Below are 26,566 nucleotides of genomic sequence, written 5' to 3' on the forward strand. Positions count from 1 at the left end.
GCAATATTGTAACTGTGGGGAGCTCCATCATCGTAGGATGCCCCTGATACAGAAGTGAGTCTGAATAGCTGATAACAGGGCTGGTTTGCATGCATCGAGCACTTCCTTCTTATATGTTAGTCCTCTTGTCAATGCAGAGATTAAAAATTTATACATCACTAGTGGAATTTGTCTTAAAAGTAGGAATTAAATTGTGATTGTTAAGTTAGTGTATGTGGTGTTTGTGTATGTAGGTTAAATTTTTAAGGCATTGTATATTTGGACTAGCTGTATGGGTAAGAAAAGTTAATGAAGCATGTCAAGATGAATACAATTCAATTTTAAAATGCACGACAAGGGGGGGGGGGGGGGGAAGAAAAAAAAATCAAGACAGGAGTAAATTTTTCCACTTTTTAAATTTTTATGCAAAATACCATGTGTCAGATTTATCTCCCCTTCAAGATCAAGAACAATAAAATATTACGGCTACATCAGATAGCACAAGTTACATTTTTATGTCATCAGTTTTAACTTGTTCATTGTTGTACTTTGTTATCTCCTGTGCTCTACCAGGCTCTCTACCTCTTAAGCTCTATACTTCATGCAAGACAGTATTAAGAGCAGAAGAAGCAAGGGTATTCTTATTTATACTGAAACCAAATTTTGCCAGAGTAGCTTATCTGTTCCACGAAATACTTTATTTATCTTCTTTTTCTATGAACCAAAGGGCAATGTCACTTATAAATCTTATACATATGCCCTTCTCCTTGTGTTTTCACTACTATTCTGAAACTGTCTTTCCACCCCCCTTTGCTATGTTTGCATACTGAATATCAGAAACAGGAACAGCAGATTACAATAAATCTACAGATTCTAACAGAGAAAAACTGTATACAGTGAGCCCATTCACTTCAAAATAGCTGCAGCAGCCTGATAGATGGAAAATATCAACCCGTATTCAGGCAGTCAATGCATTAATGAAACTCATACCAATCACCCAAACTAAAATAAAACCTATGTAAAGAAGCAGAGCAATTATGTTAAGTTTTATACATAAAGAAAACACCATAAATTCAGTGTTAGTCTGTATTCATAAAGATAAGATTGCCTTGCTTAATCCTGCGACCAATGTAAACTTTTGAAAAAACATCTGTTAATGAGGTAAGAAAACCTAACAGTTCCATCTACTGGTTCTTTGGCATACTACGCAGTCATTAAGAACAACCTCCAAACTGCTATGTTGAACAGACTCCTAACACTTTAAATTGCAATACGTATCCCCCCTCCCCATGATCTGATTTTGATTCAGTAAAGCTCAGGGAAAATTCATCTAGTGCCTTTGGAGATCAGTGTGTTCAAACAGACAGGCGTCAGTATTGTAGATGTACTTCATAGTATTACAGACCAAATGAAAAATTTAACATCGTGTATAATGTCTTACTATTTGTATTATTTTTACAGTCGACTCTTGCTAATTTGAACCTCAGTAAATCAAATTTTCCAGATAAAACTAATAAGCCTGCCCCTTGAGAAAAACCACTATAAATCAAATAAATCCTAAGCATTTTGCTACTCTCGATAAATCGAAGCGACTGTTGCTACAGATCACTCACAAACACACTATAATTCAAACTCAGTGACTGCATAAACTTGGTAGTCTGAACTGTTTCGTCACTTGTTTCTCTAACCGTTTCATCATTCAACTCTCTGTGACACTCCTTTGTTTACGCAACAACACACATGTACTGATTATTGAGTGGGGAAAAAAAAAGGATGTAATGAAAACTTTCAGGGTTCTGTCACCCAAGCAGTCAACAATTATGAAGCAGAAAGATTGGATTGCTGAAAACACATCACAAGAAGGGAGGAAGCAGACACATCAAGGCAAGTTCTTGCATCATGACGAATGCCTATTAACTACTTTAGTTAATGTAGAGGACAAAACATAATTGTTGGAAGTTATAAGCTTAAAGAAACGGCTGTCATTCCCTGTTAAATGTCTTTTGGTTGCTGCTACTGTTCTTATATAGATGTGCTGCCTTCTGTGACATCACTGATGTTCACTCCAGTGTCATGATTCAATCTTCCGATGGCCGGGTCCCAAGTTGTACTGAGATGTTTCCCTTTCATGTGGGTGTATGGTGACTGGACTGTAACACCATCAGTAGGAACACTGCATGGCAGATCTGTCAGTTTGATGTGGTCTTTTGTTCTTTTGGTCCGGCTACTCTGTACCATGGCCATGCACAAACTTATTCTTCTCGACTTTGTCTCCAGTCTGGGTGATGCTGGACAAGTGTGTCTCACTATTTCTAGCTACTGAATGGCAAACACATCTTCAGCGATAATCTGCTGTATTCTTTTAACTATTTACATCAATTGTGAAGACAGGTCTAATTATCAATAACTCATAACTTCAAATACATCATTCAATAAGTCTGACCACACCAGACTCAACTTAATATCTAAAATTTACCGTCTTCATGACACCTTCAAGGGGCATCGTCAAAGAACAAATGTCCACGTCCAGAAAGTGTTACCACGCCCACCGCATCGCGCCTTACACCTGCTGTGTTATGTCACAGCATACACACCATCTGCGCAGATAACAGACTGGGGTGTGCACACTATGGAAAATGTTTACAAAAGGCACTACCATCTTTCAGCATGATGAGCGTCATCAGTGGAACATAAGCCATTCTCACAAATAAATCCTGTTCACTACAGTACTTAGCTGCAGGCTCCCATCTTTATTGATGGTATTGTCACAAATTTTTCTCTCTATTGCTACTTTTAAGACTCTATCCCAGAAACTATTAGTCCGTATGATAACAGATGTCTCGTTGAATGCAATACGATATCCACTTTCTGGAGCATATTCGGCTATCACCAATTTCTCAGGGTATCAAAGGCAAAATATATCTTTTGTTCTAATCAGTGCTGTTCAACAGCACACACGGTCTGTCCATCATAAAACTGTTTACATCCACATGGCATTTTATATACTCCTGGCATTCTGAGACCTGCATCATCTTTCGCACACCTCATGAGTTGTTGAATTTTTGCTGCAGCCTGGTAGACCGAATCGATTTTATGCCTCTTTACAAGTTGCCTAATCTTTCCTGTTAATGAGTCACAGAACAGCAAAAATGAAAGGTTCTTTGTGTTCTCCGATGGTGTCTTACAGCTTGTGTGTTTTTGGAAACATGTCTTGCACAATCTGGCAGTGGTGACAGCTGTTTTCCTTAATTATTGACTGTAAGTGGCTCAGCTGCTTCAGTTTGGCAGGTCTTCAGCATCTGAGACAGCTTCTGCTCTATGCACCAAGTGCCTCAGAACAGAACATTTGTGCAACAGATTGTGATAGCTGTTAGAGTGCAGATATCGGTCTTTGTGGTTGGGTTTCTGGTAAACACAGTGGCTGAGACACCAATTGTCTTTACAGTGGATGATGACTTCAAACAACGGCAAGCACTATCTGTCTGCCTCCATCATTTACTTGATGTTGTCATGCATCATGCTGATGTGGTCCAAGATTCCCCCAGCTTTTCACATCTGAGACCAGACAAGGGCTATTGTTTACCTTATTTTTTTAAATGATACAGTTACTTAGATGTTTTGTTGATTCCACTGCGATCAGTCAGACTTTTGTTGAATTGAACTCTGAGTTATTTAAACTTTTTCTGAGGTCCATTGAACCTCAAACTGTCAAGAGTCCACTGTACAATCATGGAAGGAACACAGAAAAACAAGACAAACACTCTGAGAATGCACCTTGTAACAAAGGTGATTTCTTCCAGCTGTTATGTTTTCTCCTCCTCCCCCCCCCCCACCCCCTTTTTTGTGCCTATTTTGTGATATCTTTGATATGTCCAAGCAATGGAAAATCCAGGATGGATTGTAACAATAATATTAAAAGGATAGCTGCTACTCACCATATATCAGAGATGCTGAGTCACTGATAGGCTCAACAAAAAGACTGTCAAAAAGTGAAATAGAACAAACACACACACACACACACACACACACACACACACACACACACACACACACACACAGAGACCACAACCACAGTCTCGGGCTACTGAGGCCAGGCGAGACTGGCCCTGTGTGTGTGTGTGTGTGTGTGTGTGTGTGTGTATATTTCCAACGAAGGCCTTGTTGGCCAAAAGCTCACTTTCTGTCAGTCTTTTTGATGTATGTATCTGCAACTCAGTATCTTCAATATGTTCATTTATATAACATGCACATAGTACCTAAAAAGTTCATATAGACTCAGGGCACATTCAACTTAACCTTACAGCTTATTACCTTCTTTTGGTTATTTAGAATCCATAAGTGTGATCAATTTTCCTGAAAACTGCATTAATCATAAATTATCAGTAATTTCAGATTTTATTATCGTTATTCATAGGAAAATAAATATCTGATTACTGAACTGCTGAGAATGTAAATGCCAGTGTAATTCAATAGACATTATTACTGTAACTGAAAGTCCTTGTTATAACAAATATCCCTCCATATTTTGTTACTCAGAAGTGTAAATATTTAACTGAATTTGTTAAAAGCTAGTAAACAACATTAGCTAACTTCAGTTTTAATTATTGTAGACTTACAAAAGAGGCATTTTGGAAGCTATTTTAAGTCAATCTGTGGAAGTTTATGAAATCTACGAGATCTACGTCTGCAATATTGGGAAATTTAGCACAGATGAGTTAATACAATATACAAGTCAAGGTATCAACAGAGTTTTATCTAAATTGTGTGTCCGGAAGTTTATTCAATAATTCAATGACTCTTTTTATGATTGACTGTGAACTTATAATTACTTTCATTAACAGCATTGAACTTTACTAACAGCTAATGAATGCTTACTGTGTCAGTAGGATTAGGTGAAGAACCGTGTTGTTTCCAATAGTTAGTTACTTTGCACATAGAGTTTGTACTGATTTGACTGTTAGATCGAAAGACAGTGTTTTAAGATTTTCATACAGTGGCTGTGTTAATTTTATGTTTGTCACACATGAACTTTTGTGAATAGTTATTTTAGTGGTAGATTACTGCACTCAATATTATAGGACATCAACTGAGTTTAGTATTTGGCTATACGTTTACCTGTGCATAATTTAAGTAGACGAGACTCTAACTGCTCATAAACAGAATTTCATTCAGCATCCAAGAGCAGTTAAAGTGTGTGAACCGGAAACCTGGTGTAGACTACATTACTGACAATCTAGAGTCAGTCTTTGAGGTGCATCTACCTTAGCACTTACTTTTTTTAGTTCTGTTAAATTATGTTTTTCAGGAAGAGGCTAGTTGCAACAGTTATGGAGCAGTGTCTGCTCAGTGTAAACTGGATATAGATAGTCCTACCATTTACTTATAAAATAGTTACTTCCAATCATTAACCTCGAGACATCGTAAAGCATGTCATAAGATAAAGCAAAGGAAATATATCACACAATAATTTAGTGATGTTGGAGTCAGATTTATATTACTAGGATTGTGTATACAAGCAGTTTATGAAGACACAAGGACTAAACTTTTAACTTACCTGTAAATGTTGGATACAAATTACACAAACAAAAAAAGAAAACAAATTAAAAATATTAAGAGTAATTTATTTAAATAACAATCTGACTTACAAATTCCTCTATTTTGTACCACAATTCAGTGCCATTTGTTTTTCTTGTCATAAAGCAAGAAAAAATATTTATCTACAACATGAGTAACATGCAATTGAGAATCATATTCACAGACTGAAACTAATGTTTAGTACATTAGAATACATACAAATGTTATTTCTTTGTAAGCAAGTATTCATACATGCAATTCAATGTGGGCACACATGAAGACGCAGGTAGAAAGTGATGGATACTTAATATAGCGCCCCCCCCCTCCCTCTCTCTCTCTCTCTCTCTCTCTCTCTCTCTCTCTCTCTCTCTCTGTGTGTGTGTGTGTGTGTGTGTGTGTGTGTCATTTGTTACAAAATTCTAGAAGACTTCCAAATATTTAAGTGCTTTGTTCAATTACTGATTAGATTACAGCTGCGAGATGAGGCCAACAACATACTTCTCCAGTACAAAATCACCATCAGTTGGCACCTGGAGGCTTATTAGAAACATTGACTTATATTCGTGATTTAAGAATCGACAATATCTTACCAAATAAACTAGAATCTATTTGGACATCACAGTTTCTCAACTAGACTTAATGTTTCAAAATATTGTGTCATGATGTTATTCCAGACTTCATTCTTCCAAGAAACAAAAATACACACAACAGTCAGTAACAATAAATGTTTATATACATCTTTTTACACACCTGATTATTTTTCTAGTTTTTTTTTTCTATTTACACTTATTGTGGTTTCAACTTACACACTGTCAAAAATATTATAACATTCATTCTTAAGTTTATTGTTTGCCTCCTTTCTACAGTCTGTTTTCAGTGAACTATTGATATTTCTAGTAACTTCTGGAACTTGTACGGCACTTTAACAATGGACTATAATACATCTTATTTATACATATACTATGCAACAAAATCTCTATATCTTGCTATCTCTAAAAAAATAACTAGAATAATTCTGCAGTTTAGGTGACTTATACTGTCTGATAATAGTGTAAGTTACAATAAGGCATATGACAGTGTTGTTAGTTTACAATTTATGTTTTATTTTAAGATTATGAAACAAATGAGGTCATAGTTATCAATAAGAAAAACAACATCTATTGTCTGACAAAGTTGGAGCCTGTCAATAATGCTATAAGCCAAGAAGGCAACAATATGTAAATTTGTGTGTCATTTCTTAAATATTTTCTGATGCCATTATATTATCAGTTAGAAAATAAGAGGTAACTTCTTCCTAAAACAGGCACAATTGGGTAACATTTCAAAACTGCAATTCATCACAACGTAGTTGGGCTAACTTCCCAAACATTTGTCAATCTGACTAAAATAAAATTTAATACATCCGTCACAAAAACCATTAAGTAATTCATGTGGGTACAGGTGCCCACTTTTTGTTTTGTACAATACACTTCGTATTTCATACTTTTATTATGCTTCATGCGGTGATTCACCGAGTATCTGCACGATCCAGTCGTGGACGAACTTGACCAGTCTGTGGTCGATGCGTAGGCTATATGGGCTTGTACAGCAAAGTTGTGACATATTTCTTGCGATATCTGTGTGTTGCACTCAGCACCATAACACCGTCTTTGATTGACAAAGCGTACAGGTGGTTGAGCATTACATGATTTGGTTCGGGCAGCAATGTTGGCTCACACTATAAACAGAACAAAAGACATTGTAATCCTGCATGAATAAGAATAATCCAATATCAGTGACTAAGTTCTCCTCTAATTTGAACAGAATAAAACCTAATTAACTTAGGACACCCTGGCATAGCCTGAAACTATATCAAAATGCGCTGTGACAAGAATTTAATCAAGATAGGTGGAAAATGAGCTGTGCAACTGCAGGCTACACTTCTGTCCCTTTTCACATAGTACAGCCAGCAGATTACATCATTTTCTAAGCTATGTTTTTCATTTAGTAGTAAGCGCAATGTCAGAGGAAATGGAACACAAGGGTTGTCCACAAAGTAAGTTCCATTTCTATTTCCATCTGACTCAAGGAGAAGAAATGTACACCATTTTCAGATCGCTGCTGCTGATGTGTGCTTTGTAGTGCTTCTTTATAATGTCAGCCATAATTGAAAATGCCGCCACATGAGAAATCAGATCTGTGATTCATTTTCTAAATGCAAAGAACGTTAAACCAAAGGAAATTCATCAGCAAATCTGCGAGGTTTATGGACAAAATGCTGCGAGTGATTCAATGGTTAGAAGATGGTCAGACTGTCAGTGAAGGATGTGATCAAGTGCATGACGATGATAGAAGTGGACACCCGTCTGTGGTTACTGATGAACTGGTTCACACAATTGAAGAGAAGATTAAGCACAACCGTAAATTTACACTTAGTGCCCTTGCCATGAAAGTTCTGCAAATCTCACGATCACTAATTCATGAAACTGTTACTGAGAAACTAAAATTTCAAAAACTTTGCTAACATTGGGTACCCAAAATTCTTACTGAACAACACAAAATCAACGGATGGGCAGTGTACTTCAGTTTTTGACATGCCACAATGAAGAAGGCAATGGTTTTCTTTCTCAGATAGTCACGAGGGATGAAACTTTGGTATCGTACGACACCCCTGAAATAAAGCGACAATCAACGGAATGGAGGTACACTTCATTCCCAATGAAGGTCAAGCCTAAACAAATCTTGACACATCAAAAAGTTATGTTTACCATTTTTTGGGACAGAAAAGGCATTTAGCTGATTGATTTCTTACCATGAGGCCAAACAATCAATGCACATGGTTACTGCGAGACCATTAAGAAATTGTGCCACGCGGCAGCATTTTCCATTACGGCTGACATTATAAATAAGCAGACACATGTCTGCTTGTGTCTGTATATGTGTGGATGGATATGTGTGTGTGTGCGCGAGTGTATACCCGTCCTTTTTTTCCCCCTAAGGTAAGTCTTTCCGCTCCCGGGATTGGAATGACTCCTTACCCTCTCCCTTAAAACCCACATCCTTTCGTCTTTCCCTCTCCTTCCCTCTTTCCTGATGAGGCAACAGTTTGTTGCGAAAGCTTGAATTTTGTGTGTATGTTTGTGTGTCTATCGACGTGCCAGCGCTTTCGTTTGGTAAGTCACATCATCTTTGTTTTTAGATATATTTTTCCCACGTGGAATGTTTCCTTCTATATATATATATATATATATATATATATATATATATATATATATATATATATATATATATAAAAACAAAGATGATGTGACTTACCAAACGAAAGCGCTGGCACGTCGATAGACACACAAACAAACACAAACATACACACAAAAAATTCAAGCTTTCGCAACAAACTGTTGCCTCATCAGGAAAGAGGGAAGGAGAGGGAAAGACGAAAGGATGTGGGTTTTAAGGGAGAGGGTAAGGAGTCATTCCAATCCCGGGAGCGGAAAGACTTACCTTAGGGGGAAAAAAGGACAGGTATACACTCGCACACACACACATATCCATCCACACATTACAGACACAAGCAGACATATTTAAATATGTCTGCTTGTGTCTGTAATGTGTGGATGGATATGTGTGTGTGTGCGAGTGTATACCTGTCCTTTTTTCCCCCTAAGGTAAGTCTTTCCGCTCCCGGGATTGGAATGACTCCTTACCCTCTCCCTTAAAACCCACATCCTTTCGTCTTTCCCTCTCCTTCCCTCTTTCCTGATGAGGCAACAGTTTGTTGCGAAAGCTTGAATTTTTTGTGTGTATGTTTGTGTGTCTATCGACGTGCCAGCGCTTTCGTTTGGTAAGTCACATCATCTTTGTTTTTAGATATATTTTTCCCACGTGGAATGTTTCCCTCTATATATATATATATATATATATATATATATATATATATATATATATATATATATATATATATATATATATCGAACGAAAGCGCTGGCAGGTCGATAGACACACAAACAAACACAAACCACACACAAAATTCAAGCTTTCGCAACAAACTGTTGCCTCATCAGGAAAGAGGGGAAGGAGAGGGAAAGACGAAAGGATGTGGGTTTTAAGGGAGAGGGTAAAGAGTCATTCCAATCCTGGGAGCGGAAAGACTTACCTTAGGGGGTAAAAAGGACAGGTATACACTCGCACACACACACACACACACACACACATATCCATCCACACATATACAGACACAAGCAGACATATTTATAGACAACGTGGAATGTTTCCCTCTATATATATGTGTGTGTGTGTGTGTGTGTGTGTGTGTGTGTGTGTGTGTGTGTAAGTCTTTCCACTCCTGGGATCGGAATGACTCCTTACCCTCTCCCTTAAAACCCACATCCCTTCGCCTTTCCCTCTCCTTCCCTCTCCTTCCCTCTTTCCTGATGAAGCAACCATGGGTTGCAAAAGCTTGAATTTTGTGTGTGTGTTTGTGTTTGTTAGTGTCTCTATCAACATACCAACGCTTTCATTTGGTAAGTTACATCATCTTTGTTTTAGATATATTTTTCCCATGTGGGATGTTTCCTTCTATTATATTCATATCACTAATACAATCAGTTAGAAAAGAAGAGATGAATGTAAGTGAAGTTAGTACTATCTAAAAAGACACTAAAATTAGTGAAGCTGTCAAAACAAAAACTGAAGTTTGTAAACTCAGTAGTATTGAACATACACATCATCAGGAGGTACATACTGATTTAATATCTAAAGAGACTTGTTAACATAATAATACTATTTCCAACATGGAATCCATTTGTAAAGACCATGCAAGTGTGATCCAAGTTAATTTGATGGGTGTTGTGGAGAAGGTAAAAAAAGTAAACAAGTAGTGAACAAAACTGTGACCATTACTGTCACTAAACTTACTGGAAGAGTTAAATCTAAAGTAAAATTGCAATGTGATTGAGACAAAAGAATAAGCGCATCAGTGAAAGTGATGCAGTCTGTTTCATTACTGTAGGCAAAGATCATGCTTTGTCAACAAAAAGGAACATGTGGTCACTGACCTTCATGCATCAGTTAGAGCTTAACAATCAGATTACATGGAGACAACAAAATAAAGTTTCCTAAAGACTGCATTTACACAGAAGGTCGCTCAAATGAGAACCTTGGTTAATAAAAATATGCACAGGGTTGTTGATTTGTAGGTGAATGTAGTAGATGGCCAAGATTTGTGCTCCCAGGGCACACTCGTGCTCTGCAAGTGCACATGTGTCTGCTGATTGCTCCACCATGGCATTATTCTGAGTAGGTGTACTTGTGAGATGGCATTATGCCATATGCTGCACACTATTTAAAAAGGTGTGTTCGACTGCTTCTAGGAGGTGAATATTGCAGCACACTTTCATCAGCAGGTTCTCCAACTTTTTATTTTTCAGCCAGCAAGAACTTTCATTACTTGAGTAAATAAATATATTATATAGTCAGAATTGCCACAAGTTCTGGAAATCAGGGAATATCGGGAATTTCAAACATGTCAGGAAAGTCAGGGAACTATCATGGAAATTAGGAGAAAAAAAAAACACTGGAAAAATATCATTTTCATATCAATAGATGAAATGGTTTGTTGTCAGATATGTCACGAACCGTCGCTGCCTGGAACAGCTGAGTACATGCACTGCTTCCCTACTCCCCTTATTCTTACTACTTATCCCTTTTATACAACTCCCCTCAGCTTGCAATCAGTGCTGCCACCACTTCTTGCCAATAGCATAGCAGCTGCTGATGAGAGGCAGGGAGGTTTGAGGAGTGGTTTGTTTGGATCTGAATCTCTGACACTGTTGACACAGTGGTTGGAGACAGCTGACATGTGTACACGATATCAGTCGGGCTCCACAGCCACATTGTGAGGGTGACTCGTTGTGCAGAGAAAACAATAGCCAAGCCTGGTATGACCAACTCGTAGAAGGCATAAGACAGTGGACTCCTTTAGAGAGGAGCGGAAGAAAGAGTACCAAATTGCAGTAGTCTCTTAGAGTGTACAGAGTTTATTACTGAGAGCAGTAGCAAACCAGGTGTCACTCCACTTTTGGGCAAAGAGAGATTTGGTGTGGATCCGCATATCTGCACCTGGAATCATGAAAGGGAATGGGGGGGTGGGGTATCTGCCTCTCTAGCCAAATGGTTAGTTAGTACATTTCCTGGGATGTCACATGACTTGGGACTCAGAGAAAGACAACTGAGCAGGTGGCACAGGTAAGGGCAGAAAGGAGGTCATGTATAGCAGAGACTAAAGGGTGACGTGGGTAACATCAGCCTATAGCCTGCAGGCTGCTCATTGAGTTGAAACTTATTATAACACTGTGGGGGGAGTCCTGGGTAACAAAATGGAGGGCCCTGTTAATGGCTACCACCTCTGCTGTAAACACACTAAATGATCCCAGTGGTAAATGGTTTTCCATGCCAGTAGGAGACATAAAAGCATATCCCATCCTATCTGTCATTTTAGAACCATCTGTGTAGAAGATGGTAGCACCCTGGAATTCCTCAAGGATGGAACATACAAGATGGTGACAGAGACCTTAGGACCCTGGAATAGGTCGGTAATAATCTGTGGTCTAGGTGGAAGGAAATACATGGGGCACATCCCAATGAGTGGAGATGGAGATCCTGACAGAGAGAACTGAGATACAATTCAACTGGCAATCCCACCCGGGGGCGGGTATCATGAGGGAGACATCCCTCATTTGCAAAGAAGCCAGGGTACATGGAATGGTCAGAGAATCGTCCAATGGTGATAGCGTAAGTAACCAGGAGTTTGTTCTGTCATATTTGTAGAGGGGGAATCCCGGCTTCTGCGAGGAGACTGTTGACGGGACATGCGAAAAGCACCAATAGCCAGATGCGTGCCCAATGATGCACAGGATCAAGCAGTTTCAGAGTGGAAGGAGCTGCTGAGACATAAACCTGACTACTGTAATCTAATCTGGACAAAATCAGAACATGGTAAAGATGGAGAAGGGTAGCACGGTCTGCACCCCAACATGCATGGACCACAAGGCAGAGAGCATTAAGCTTCCACAAGCTTGTAGTCTTTAGGTGGCGAATATGGGGCAGCCACGTCAGGTGCTGGTTGCCTAAATAAAGTTCTGGATCAGGGTGTACTGTGGATCGATAGCAAAAATGCATAACACGTATTTTGGAGGGAGAAAACTGGAAGCCATAGGAGAAAACTCACACAGAGGCCCATTGGATGGTGCCCTGGAGCCAGTGTTCAGCAGATGCTACCTACTGGGAGCTACATTAGATGATGCAAAAATTGTTGACTTACAATGCCGAGGTAACCAGTGGCCCAACAGAGTTTAGAAGCCCATTGATGGCTATGAGGAAGAGTGTGACACTTAACACAGAACCCTTTCGGATACCATTCTCCTGACTCAGGAGTGCTGAGCGGAGTGCTTACTCGAACCCAGAAGAGACCATTAGATAAAAACTTGTGGATAAAAATTGGAAGGGGGCCGCAAAAGTCCCAGTCATGGAGGATAACTAAAATGTGATGGTGACAAGCTGTTCTTATGCCACATGTGGGTCAAAGAAGACCACAACAAAGTGCATAAGGTTAGTAAAAATATGTTGGATTGCTGTTTCCAAACTGAATAAATGATCAGCTGGAGATAGTTCTCCCCAGAAGCCACACTGATACGGGGTCAATATGTCCCGAGATTTGAGTAACCAACATAATTGGAAGCTAACCATACTCTTGAGCAGTTTACAAAGTATGTTGTGGTCAGGCTAATTAGGTGGTAGCTGTCAAGAGATGTTTGGGTTCTTTCCTGGCTTAAGGGGATAACTATGCTGTTTTGTCATTATGAGGGGAATACAGCAGTGAGCCAAATACAGTTGAAGGCACTGAGATGTTGCCTGTGGGTAATGTCGAAGTGTTTAATCATCTGGTTGTAGTTATAATCCAGGCTGGGGGCCGATTCATGTGAATAGGTAAGAGTGTGCAAGAACTCCCATTCAGTGAAGGGTTTGTTATTGGGTTCAGCTTGGTGAGGGTTAAAAAAAAGGGGGGGGGGTCTGTTCAATTCGGCATTTCTGCCGGAGAAAAGTAGCATGATAGGAAGAGGATGTCAATGTTGTCACAAAGTGTGTCGCAAGGTGTTCTGCAAGGACTGATGGGTCAGTGCACAGAGCAATTGTCACTGGTGGCCCGGAAGGCTATGGAGCTTGCACCAAACCTGTGATGAAGAGGCATACATCCATGGGAAGGAAACATAGAACTCCCAGTACTACTTTTTACTCTGCTTTAATAAGACAGCAAGCCTTAGCACTCCGAGATGCTTAAAAGGGATAAGGTTGGTCTGTGAAGGGTGTCGTTTAAATCACTGCAGCACCTGTCAATGGTCCTGGATAGCAACTGCTATGCCATTGGTCCACCACGGTACCAGTCAACGGCATGAGGGACCTGTAGATAGGGGGTTAGCATCACCAGCACCATGAAGAATAGTGGCAGAGACGCCATGCATGACCGCATCAGTGCAATTCGAGAGAGATGTGTTGAAGTGAACAGCAGATGTATACAAAGGGCAATTGGCTCTGTGGAATGTCCATCGTGGGGGCCTGTCTGCCTGGCAGTGGAAGGAGAATGGCAATATCACCGGGCAGTTATCACTGTCACAAACGCCGTCTGTCTGATCATAATACTGGTCATTGTACAGAACATAAGAAGATGCCAGAGTGTGCCTAAATAGCTCAGTAACTTCACTTACAAACGTAGGGAAGCCACGAGCACAGGGGAGGAGATTATGAGATCAGTAGCAGTAAAGGTGCCATGAGTGACACTGAAGTGGGTAAGGGAACCATCATCGAGGAGAGACAAATCAAAGTCTGTAATAAGTTGGTCTATTAGAAGACCCCTACCTGTCGAAGTCTCACTCTCCCATACAGGGTGGTGTGAACTGAAGTCCCCGAGGAGGAGATATGGGGATGGGAGATGTATTAAGGCAGACAGTTCAAGTGGCCTGCCTGGAGGGAGGTAGACAATGCAAATGGTGATTGCTGGGATCATTTGCATGCAAACTACTATTGCTTACAGGTTGGTGTAAAGACGGATCCAGTGACTAATGACATTGGTGCGAAGCAAAGTGCAGACCCCTCCAGATGCTATCCTGGGGCCGGCACAGTTCTGACAGAATGCATGATAATAATGAAACATTGGAGAGTGGTCATCATGGAAGTGCATTTCTTCAGTGCAAGACAAAATGCAGAATAAGGGGAAACAAGGTGTGGTGTTTCCGGCAAGCGATAATAACATTTGTTGCAATTCCACTGGATTAGTATGTGGTGAGAGTCCAGGTTAGACATAAAGAATCAAAGAGGAGGTCATGTCGCCTGGGCAGTGGCCATCACTGACAAGGACAGGGTGACAACCATAAATACGATGTTAGACTCAGGTTGCAAAGTGGGAGATGGCACCTCGGGGGGCACCTGGGAGGCGTTGTCCTGGTACTTATGTTTCTTCTTCTTCTCTTTCTGAGGATGAGAAGGGGCACGGCACAGAGGAAGAGCAGGCTTCTGCAAGATCTGGGACCAAAAGAGAGCAAGCAACCTTGGGAGCATAAAGACGGTGCATCTCGTGGCTGAAATGTGGTAATAGGCTTCTGGCCTGCGAGATACCAAGGGTGGGGCCCCAATGGAGAGCCCCCTCACTAGTGGGTGCCGAAGAAGGGGCACACTTCTTCAGCCAGGGAGGGGGAGCAGCACCTGTAGGGGAGAGCATGGGAATCGAGGGGAGGGGGAGGGGAAGGGGGAGGGCAACTGGAATGGGGTAAGAAAGAGGCAGGAGGGATAAAAGATGTAATAGGGGCAAAAGTAGAAAAAGTGACACTTGATGGAATCGATCATATTTCTGCTGAGCCTCAGCATAAGATGGGCAGTCCAGGGACTTGTATTCTTGGTTCTTCTTTCTCTCTTGTAATTTGGGCAATCTGGCTAGGGTGGAGAGTGGCGGTCACAACAATTTACACACATAGGTGGCAGAATACAGGGGCTGCCCTCCTGGAGTGAGTGTCCACAGCCACCATACAGAGGGTCTGCCGTACAGTGGGAAGACGTATGCCCAAAACGCATGCACCAAAAGCACCTCTTGGGTGACATCACATTTGGCTTCACATCACTGAGGTAACACACGACCTTGACCTCCTCTGGGAGTGAATCTCCCTCGAAAGCCAGAATAAAGGCACTAGTATCGGTGCGGTTGTCTTTAGGACCCTTCTGCACATGTCAACAAAGTGAACACCATATACTCCAGATTAGCCCAGAGTTCATCAGTTTGCATGATGAGGTCCCAATGAAAAATCACTCCCTGAACATATTTAGTGACTGCTGAGGGGTAATAAGACACCAGGACATCACCAAGATGATTACAAACCAAGAAGAGATGCAGATCTGGCAGCAGAAGCAGCTTTGATCAATAGGGAACCCGACTGCATTTTACTGAGAGACTCCACTTTGCCAAATCTCTTCTCAATGTTCTAAACAAGAAACAACAGCTTTCCAACAGTGGGTGTGTTTCCATCCATCCTAGTACAGACCAGGTAGTGGGGAAAGAGTTTCATCCCAAGACAGAGAGCCTTGGCCCTCCTCCCGGATGGTAGCCAGGGAAGTGAAGGCTGCAGGGTCACATGAAGCAGCATACAATGAACATTTACCAATCAGAGAGATGTTCATTTGAGAACGTCCAGCTATTTGCAGCTTGATATGCTTCATATGCCAAGCATCCGCCCCAATACCACCTACTCCAATGAGAGCCTCTCCCCATGGGCACCACCCAGGCACAGCAATGGCCACCTCGCATACATGGGGAGGGTATCAGTAGTGTGATCCCTGCATTGTCAGAGGGTTCAGCCAGATGGGTACATAACAGCCCACTACACAGACTGGCTACACATGCTGGTGACCTAGCGCAGTGTAGGGGGCTACAGCAGGGAAGGAAATTGGGGGGGAGGGGGGAGGAATCCACGCTACAGACACTAGGGACAGAATTCTTCCCCAAATGGCTCACACTAAAAACAGAAAGTTTAGAAGTGGAGGTCAAACCCCAAGAGGGGTTGGATGAAGAGAACAGGCGGGAGGAACAAAATTGCAAGCAATACACGGAACCAGGTGGATAACCAAGTCAACATAAATCAAAACACCAAGAGAGGGGAAGGAGGGGGGCAGTGGGAAAGGAGTGAGGAGAGGGAAGGAGGAACACAGTGAAGGCAATGCAGCCAGGGAATGAAGAATGGGCTGCAATAGCTTGGGCCCCCATTTGTATCATGTACAAACTCACCAAAGAGCCGTGAGCCCCCGGGTGGATTTTGGCATTGAACAATGTGGCATCTCACAAATCGACTGCTTTGCTCTAGTGGCATCTGGATGTAACCTTCATTTTCCTCTTTCTCCTCACTCCTCATCCCCACTCACCGCTGCACTTGAAGCAGTTGGCAGGAGCGTAGCTGGAGCAATTGCGCTTGATGAGCGTTGTTTGGTCATGCCTAGTATATATGATAGAATTTCATTGCACCAAACATTGTTCAGATAAAACCCCAAAGGGCATTACACCCTTTGCAATGTTTGGACACCAATGACCACCAGGCACTAAAGTTAGGGGACTGTCATATAGCATGGGGCTACCTGTGGCCCGAAAGAAGTCACTAACCCACTGACAGCAAAAAGGGAGTGTGTGCTTCTCTGGGTTGAAAAAAGTTGAGGAAATGGTTGTGACTTTTGCATAACTGATCATCATATCAATGGAATGTAGGCATTCATGTCTTCTTTTGTGCCTCAGTATAAGACAGATGGTCAATAAAAGTACCATCCTGTATTTTATTTTCTTTCTTGAAGCCCGAGCGAAGCAGTGAATATGGAGGATGGTGTTCAACGCAACTGATGCAAAAAGAATGGTTGTCAACAAGAGCTACAAAAAGAATGGTTGTCAACAAGGGCTACAAAAAGAATGGTTGTCAACAAGGGCTACCTTTGTGGATTGATTGTCCGCAGTTGCCTTGTTTTGGTCTGCCATACAAAGGGATGATATATGATCAAAGGGTAAACATTGGAAGCACTTCATGGGTAGTGAGAAGTAAGGTTTCACATCACACCTGTACACCATGACTACATTTTGCTGGGAGGACATTCCCTTCAAAGGCTACGATAATGGTGCCTATATCTGTCCAGTTATCCTTGGGACATTCGTCAACACGTCAGACAAAATTTACAGTAACAGTTCAAGCATGGCCCATAGCTCCTCAAATGTTTGGCATGTAGGGTCAGTGGAAGATGAGTCCTTGGACTATATCTGAACTCCTGTGTGGGCAATGGTCATGGTATGCCACCCATACGCTTGAAGTGCTGCAGATTGCACAGCAGAGGAGGCTTTGATCAATAGAAATCCATTGTATATTTTTCCTAAAGACTCAACTTCTCCAAATTTGTCTTCAATATGTTCCATAAAAAATAACAGCCTTGTCGCATTAAAAGTGTCCCAATCAGTTTAGTACATACCAAAAATCGCTTAAATTGTTTCATTCCCAGATGTCTAGCTTGTCCCTCTTCCATGGTGCAGTCAGGGCAGGGAAAGCAGTACAGTTATAAGTGTCCACATTAAGATGTCTGGGCCCGTCTGACGAACAGTTAGATCAGAACCACCATTGTTTTGGTGCAATTTGGTACGTTTCATGTGTGAAATGTCAGACATAATGCCACCTACTTCAGCCAAGGCATCTTCCCAGGGGTGCCACCCAGCCGCAGTAAAGGCCATCTGGCATGACAGTTACTGGAGTGGGTTGGGTTGTTTGGGAGGAAGAGACCAAACAGAGAGGTCATTGGTCTCATCGGATTACGTAAGGATGGGGAAGGAAGTCAGCCGTGCCCTTTCAAAGGAACCATCCTGGCATTTGCCTGGAGCGATTTAGCGAAATCACGGAAAACCTAATCAGGATGGCCAGATACGGGATTGAACCGTCGTCGTCCCAAACGTGAGTTCACTGTGTTAACCACTGCGCCACCTCGCTCGATGGACAGTTATTGCCGAAGGTCCTGATGCTCCAGGAAGATGGGAATATACTCCTTAGCAAGCATGGGGAGTTAGCAGCTCTGGCATCATCAGTGTGACTCCTGTGTTGTCAGTGAACTCAACCGAATGGGTGCTTTACAGCTCCACCACATCAGATTGGCTACTTCATTGGCTTTGAAGCGCATATAAGGGTCTACTCAGGTATGGTGCACTTAATACCACGTGCAGTAGGCACTATTTAAAATGATCTTTCCCAGTTACCTCCCACTACACAAAATATATGGAAAATGAAGGAGACTAAAAATGAATTCAGCCGAAAGGTGAGATAAAGTACTTGAATATTCCTCAGAAAGGAAAGCAAAACACAGAAAATAGCCAGGTCATTGCCAAAGGGTGCCACCTTTAGAAACAGAATATGAGAAGGAAGGACAGCCAGAGATGTGAAATCGCAGCACAATAAATGAACAGCATGATGCTGTGTTCCGGCGTAATGACAAGTGCCGGCACGATGATTAAGAACAGAAGAGCAGAGAGGGCTGTGAGACATCAGTCAATAGTAGGCTGACTAGGAAGACACCAAGACAGGAGTGGTATCTACACAAAGAGAAAGTAAGCGCGGTGCCACCCAGCCGCTGCCGGACTGGACAACAAGCCATCATACAAACGCTACAGCTGTGACTTATGAACTGAATTTTTTTGCTTGCACTGAAATTGTATATACCAAAGGACATTGATTATTTGAATGTTGCTATTTGCTTGCGACACACCTTTGTGAATACACAAAGTTAAATATTGTCAATTTAACTCACTGTAATAAATTCTATTAATATGATTTGCTTGAACTGTTTAGCGACCCCAGAAAACAGCTTCCTAGGCACCCTAATTTAGACGAGGGGTCAGGATACTACACCAAGTCCTTGCCAAGAAATTCACAGTGTCTTCCATTCTAACAAAGAACAGGGGCTAGAGAGCTTGTGTTTTTGGCAGACTGATGACTACAGTGAGACAGCAAAGTAGGTAAGCACATATAAAAAGGGCTTTTTGTTATATGTCCTTTCAGCTGCTAACTTTGGCTGCTGCCTACTGTGTTTACGAATCATATTAAATATGCAAAAGTACTGCTTTGTCAGGTCAATGCTGATGGAAAATTTGTGTTAGGCTAATTACCACAGCAAAATGGTCAAGCCATAACCTGTGTGACAGGGTACTGATGATTGGTAAATTAGCCATGGCAATAGGGCCGCAAGAATCCAGTGGAATTATGTTACAAGAGTTATGGACAAAAATGAGAAAACCACCACTAAAAATGAGGGATTCTTTGCAAGCATTATAACAGATGAGTCTCTGGAAGTATTTAATAATATGCAAACTGAAGAACAAAACTACTACAGATAGAAACCAAAGAAAAATTTGGAATAGGAATTAAAGTTCAGGGAGAAGTAATAAAAACTATGAGATATGCCAATGACTTAATTCTACCAGTGACAGCAAAGGACTTGAAAGAGCAGTTGAATAGAATGGACACTGTCTCAAGAGGAAGATATAAGATGAACATCGACAAAAGGGAAAAAAAGGATAATGGAATATATTCACATTAAATCACGTGATGATGAGGAAATTAGATTTGGAAATGAGGCATTTAAATTAGTAAATGAGTTTTGCTATTTGGGTAGGTGATGGCCAATGTAGAGAGGATGTTATATGTAGACTGGCAATGGGGCAAGAAATTCATTCCTGAAGAAGAGAAATTTGTTAACATTGAATGTAGAGTTAAGTATAAGGAAGTCTTTTCTGAAGGTGTTCGTCTGGAGTGCAGCCTCGTATGAAAGAGAAACATGGATGATAAGCAGTTTCGACATGAAGAGAATAGGAGCCTTTGAAATGTGGTGCTACAGAAGAAAGCTGAAGATTAGATGGGTAGATCAAATAGACCAAATAACTAATGAGGAGGTACTGAATAGAAGCAGGTAGAAAATAAGTTTGTGGCACAACCTGACTAGAAGAAGAGTACAGTTGATAAGATACATATTGAGACATTGAGGATCACCAATTTAGTACTGGAGGGAAGTATAAGGGATAAAAATTGTAGAGGTGCATAAGTAAGCAGACTCAAATGAATGTAAGTTGCAATAGTCATTTGAAGATGATGAGGCTTGAACAGTATGGAGTAGCATGGAGAATAGTACCAAAAGATTACAACTGCAACATCAAAAACAACACCAGAAATTATCATGTCACTCAATGACTCAAAACTGTGTGTAGGCACTAGCATTTCCTTTCCATCATGAGTGCTAATCAACAACATCAACATTGCTTATTTAAAAGACATTGCCTTGACAGTAACTAACATAGAAAATTTTATACTCTACATCCCATGAAAGTTTTAATCATTGTATTGGTACATATAGTAACACTAACTTACAAGCTCAAAATATAAACTTGTATAAAAGGAGAAACTGTTAAAAATCATGAAGTATCTTTGATTTTCTTCCTTCTCATAACAGATAGGTTCCTCTTAGGACTGGATTTTAGTGACATGAACACCACCCCAAACTTCTCCAATCAACTCCTCTATCTCTATTGCTCGAAAAACTAGGAGTGTTGTGTTCTTCTGTAGATTGGCGGTGCTGGGAGTAGTATTCCAGTTAAGTAAGTACTGGTCAACATATCTGCCTTTTTGTGAAAATGTAAAATTTCTTATACCATTGTTATGTAATCAGAATACGACATGGATTGCCTGTATAATACAGTAAAAGTCTTGCTAACATAAAATCTATCTTACAATATTCAAAACTAGACTGACTTACCGAGAGTGGTGTGTCCTTATTCAGTATCACCTGAAGCAAGTGTGGAGGCAATATTGGTGGCCCTGATACTTTTTCCCATGGCTTGTTGGCTGGAATTTCCTGCGAGTATTCACCTAGAGCAAACAATAAAAAAGGGGATTAAAGGAAAAAAATTAACTTTAGCCCAAGAATATGAGGCAATCTGTGAAAATTAAATAGCTGTAATACTTACAAAATAATCATCTACCACTGCCAGAAAGAAGAAACCCATAACCCCCCCCCCCCCACACACACACACACACACATACACTGTTGATTCATTCATTCAAATTCATTTGCTCATTCATTGTGTTCTGTATGTCCCATGAGACTCTTCAGAAATGGATTGAGTCAAGATACTCATTAACATGACACAAGCACGTAACAGCAACTTTGTTTGTATTCCGTATTAACAATAAAATAACACTACGCTGCTTCATGTTTATGCCAGCAAAATTAATCAAGTTATTCAGAAAGAAAGCTGCCAGTTTGCAAAAAAAACTGCTGCTTCTTCAGTTATACTAAACAGATGATTATTTCCTATTGGCAGCTTTATGTTTACTGAAGTAGATTGCTATTTTTCAAGGAAAACAGCTATTTTACTGAATAATGCTTAGAGTACATAACTACTTCTCATGATGCTTTACAATGAACATTGCTACTTTCCATGTAGCAAATAGAACTTTTCAATTCTTCAGTCCAGATATTCATATAATTTACAGATTGATTGGCTCATGAGGTATGTTTTGAACTTTCATTTCAACTGATTTGGAATTCACAATTTCTTGCTTTATTTCAGATGGTAGCTTGTTGAGTAAATTTGTGCCAGAGGATGTAACTCCATTCTGAACCCTTGACAAGGAGGCAGAGACCACATGCAAATTAGTTTCATGTCTTATTATGACTACGAACATCACATTTCAGTGGAAATGAACTTTTCTTGTCAGTGGAAAAAACCATTAAGGAATAAATACACTGGAAAATTAGTGTCACAATACCAAGATCACTGGAGGGCTTCTGCAAGATACAATATTCTTCCAGTGTGTGTGTGTGTGTGTGTGTGTGTGTGTATTCCGTATTAACAATAAAATAACACTACTCTGCTTCATGTTTATGCCAGCAAAATTGATCAAGTTATTCAGAAAGAAAGCTGCCACTTTGCCAGTGTGCTGAATAAATAAATTAAACAATGGAAAATCCAGGATGGAATGTAACAATATCAGAGAAGGAAAGTTGCTACTCACCATATAGTGTAGATGCTGAGTCGCCATAGGCACAACAAAAAGATTCATACAATTAAAGCTTTCGGCCATTAAGACCTTTGTCAGCAGTACACACACACACACACACACACACACACACACACACACAGTCCCAGCGCTGAAACCACACTGCGAACAGCAGCACCAGTGCACGATGGGAGTGGCGACTGGGTGGGGGTAAGGAGAAGGCTGTGGCGGAGAGAGGGAGGGATAGTAAGGTGGGAGTGGCGGACAGTGAAGTGTTGCAGTTTAGACGGACGGCAGGAGGGAAGTTGCGGAGGGGGGAGGGGGTAAGTAGTGGAAAGGAGAGAAATAAAAGAAATAAAAAGACTGGTTGTGGCGGTGAAATGACAGCTGTGTCTTAAACGAAGTCATTGACATCTCACCAAACGAGAATTTGGTCAATAAAAAGGATGACATTTAACCAACTTTTGTGCAGAACCCGCTTCTAGACATATAAAGACCCAGGCTGAAAAATCACTTCACAAGTGATGAGCACATGTACGTTTCACTACTAATTAAATCTCAGTGGCAGCCCATTCTCTTCACTGCAGCCACCACCAGCTGCTACTACCAAGAACCGTGAGAATTTTTGAAAGGAATGAGTCATTCAAATTCTTTGTATAATCAAAATGACTCTCCAGTTAAGAATATATATATATATATATATATATATATATATATATATATATATATATATATATATATATATATATATATATATATATATATATATATATATATATATATAAGTGCTGGCAGGTCGACAGACACACAAACAAACACAAACATACACACAAAATTCAAGCTTTCGCAACAAACTGTTGCCTCATCAGGAAAGAGGGAAGGAGAGGGAAAGACAAAAGGATGTGGGTTTTAAGGGAGAGGGTAAGGAGTCATTCCAATCCCGGGAGCGGAAAGACTTACCTTAGGGGGAAAGAAGGACGGGTATACACTCGCGCGCACACACACACACACATCCATCCACACATATACAGACACAAGCAGACATATTTAAAGACAAAGAGTTTGGACAGAGATGTCAGTCGAGGCGGAAGTGCAGAGGCAAAGATGTTGTTGTATGACAGGTATGAGTGGCGGCAACTTGAAATTAGCGGAGATTGAGGCCTGGTGGGTAACGGGAAGAGAGGATATGTTGAAGAGCAAGTTCCCATCTCCGGAGTTCGAATAGGTTGGTATTGGTGGGAAGTATCCAGATAACCCAGACGGTGTAACACTGTGCCAAGATGTGCTGGCCGTGCACCAAGGCATCTTTAGCCACAGGGTGATCCTCATTACCAACAAACACTGTCTGCCTGTGTCCATTCATGCAAATGGACAGTTTGTTGCTGGTCAATCCCACATAGAATGCATCACAGTGTAGGCAGGTCAGTTGGTGAATCACGTGGGTGCTTTCACACGTGGCTCTGCCTTTGATCATGTACACCTTCCGGGTTACAGGACTGGAGTAGATGGTGGGAGGGTGCATGGGACAGATTTTACACTGGGGGCAGTTACAAGGATAGGAGCCGGAGGGTAGGGAAGGTGGTTTGGGGATTTCATAGGGGTGAACTAACAGGTTACGAAGGTTAGGTGGATGGCGGAAAGACACTCTTGGTGGAGTGGGGAGGATTTCATGAAGGATGGATCTCATTTCAGGGCAGGATTTGAGGACGTCGTATCCCTGCTGGAGAGCCACATTCAGAGTCTGGTCCAGTCCCGGAAAGTATCCTGTCACAAGTGGGGCACTTTTGCGGTTCTTCTGTGGGAGGTTCTGGGTTTGAGGGGATGAGGAAGTGGCTCTGGTTATTTGCTTCTGTACCAGGTCGGGAGGGTAGTTAGGGGATGCGAAAGCTGTTCTCAGGTTGTTGGTGTAATGGTTCAGGGATTCCGGACTGGAGCAGATTCATTTGCCACGAAGACCTAGGCTGTAGGGAAGGGACCGTTTGATGTGGAATGGGTGGCAGCTGTCATAATGCAGGTACTGTTGCTTGTTGGTGGGTTTGATGTGGACGGACGTGTGAAGCTGGCCATTGGAGAGATGGAGGTCAACATCAAGGAAAGTGGCGTGGGATTTGGAGTAGGACCAGGTGAATCTGATGGAACCAAAGGAGTTGAGGTTGGAGAGGAAATTCTGGAGTTCTTCTTCACTGTGAGTCCAGATCATGAAGATGTCATCAATAAATCTGTACCAAATTTTGGGTTGGCAGGCCTGGGTAACCAAGAAGGCTTCCTCTAAGCGACCCATGAATAGGTTGGCATACGAGGGGGCCATCCTGGTACCCATGGCTGTTCTCTTTAGTTGTTGGTATGTCTGGCCTTCGAAAGTGACGAAGTTGTGGGTCAGGATGAAGCTGGCTAAGGTAATGAGGAAAGAGGTTTTCGGTAGGGTGGCAGGTGATCGGCGTGAAAGGAAGTGCTCCATCGCAGCAAGGCCCTGGACGTGCGGAATATTTGTGTATAAGGAAGTGGCATCAATGGTTACAAGGATGGTTTCCGGGGGTAACAGATTGTGTAGGGATTCCAGGCATTTGAGAAAGTGGTTGGTGTCTTTGCTGAAGGATGGGAGACTGCAGATTATGCTCCCATATTTTATTCACTCAGGCTTGTCTGACATTTGGCATTACCCCCAAAGGCCTCACACTTAAAAGTTCCCATCTCTGGCTGTAATCCTTCTTTCCATCAGTCCCTATACCAGTTCCAAACTGCACAATCCATTGCCCTCACCCACCTAATCCTTCACCTACACATCAACTCAGCCAATGAACACACCCGTCAACTCCTATCCCTAATCAAAGTCATCAGTCTTTCCTCTCCCACATCCACACAGGCTGTTCATAGCATCCTCCTACAGGCCAACCGCAAATTAGAACGGCATGCCACCCTCCACCTCAAAAAACTATCCAATCTCCTGGTTTCCCACCTCCGGAAAGGCAACTCACTCACCCTCCACAACCTTTCCAACAAACCTCAACCTCCTCTGATTGCACACAGACCCAGTCTCTCCCATCTACTCAATCTCCCACTTCCAGCTCCACTCCCCCCCCAACACCTCAAAATTCTAGCCAACACAATGTGGAACCACAACACCCCAATTCAGTAGTTAACCTTTCCTCCAAATCTCTCTCCCAATCCGAAACCTCTGTCCTATCCAAAGGCCTCACTTTCAGCCCCACTCCCAAATTCAACCAAACTGCCCTTGTCAAAACTTTACTGTCCTACACTCGCAGTCTCTGCTGGAAATATCACTTTGCCACGAAGAAAAATAATCCTGATCCCACTCCTAATGATCCTACTCCCCAAGACACTATCCAAATTGAACCCTGCCTGGAACAGTTCCGTCCTCCGTCACAGCGGGACCCACCTCCTCTTCCTCAAAATCACCCTCTCCAAACCTTCCAGGAATTTCTGACTTCCAGTCTTGCCTCTCAATCCTTCTTAAAAAACCTTAATCCTACTCCCAACATCACCATTGCTGAAGCCCAAGCTAACTGTGATCTGAAGGCTGACTGATCCATCGTCATTCTTCCGGTGGACAAGGGTTCCACGACCGTGGTACTTGATCGTCGGGAGTTTGTGGCTGAGGGACTGCGTCAGCTTTCAGACAACACTACATACACAGTTTGCCAAGGTAATCCCATTCCTGATGTCCAGGCGGAGCTTCAAGGAATCCTCAGAACCTTAGGCCCCCTACAAAACCTTTCACCTGACTCCATCAACCTTCTGACCCCACTGACACCCCGCACCCCTACCTTCTACCTTCATCCCAAAATTCATAAAGCCAACCATCCCGGCCGCCCCATTGTAGCTGGTTACCAAGCCCCCACAGAGCGTATCCCTGCCTACGTAGATCAACACCTTCAACCCATTACATGCAGTCTCCCATCCTTCATCAAAGA

The 26,566-nt window shown here is 41.7% G+C and overlaps 1 protein-coding gene across 1 annotated transcript in view; it reads right to left on the minus strand.

The window, feature by feature from the left end:
* Positions 1-5,607: 5,607 nt before the first annotated feature.
* Positions 5,608-26,566, minus strand: part of LOC126195062 (5'-AMP-activated protein kinase subunit beta-1) — a 68,611-nt gene continuing 47,652 nt past the window's right edge. The window contains exons 6-7 of the mRNA XM_049933509.1: positions 21,388-21,500; positions 5,608-7,270 (exon numbers count right to left, since the gene is read on the minus strand). Of these exons, the coding sequence (XP_049789466.1) occupies positions 7,124-7,270; positions 21,388-21,500 (260 nt within the window). The 3' untranslated portion in view covers positions 5,608-7,123. The remainder of the gene's footprint in view (positions 7,271-21,387; positions 21,501-26,566) is intronic.

Source organism: Schistocerca nitens, chromosome 7 (genome assembly GCF_023898315.1).
Source record: "Schistocerca nitens isolate TAMUIC-IGC-003100 chromosome 7, iqSchNite1.1, whole genome shotgun sequence".
Taxonomy (NCBI): Eukaryota; Metazoa; Arthropoda; class Insecta; order Orthoptera; family Acrididae; genus Schistocerca; species Schistocerca nitens.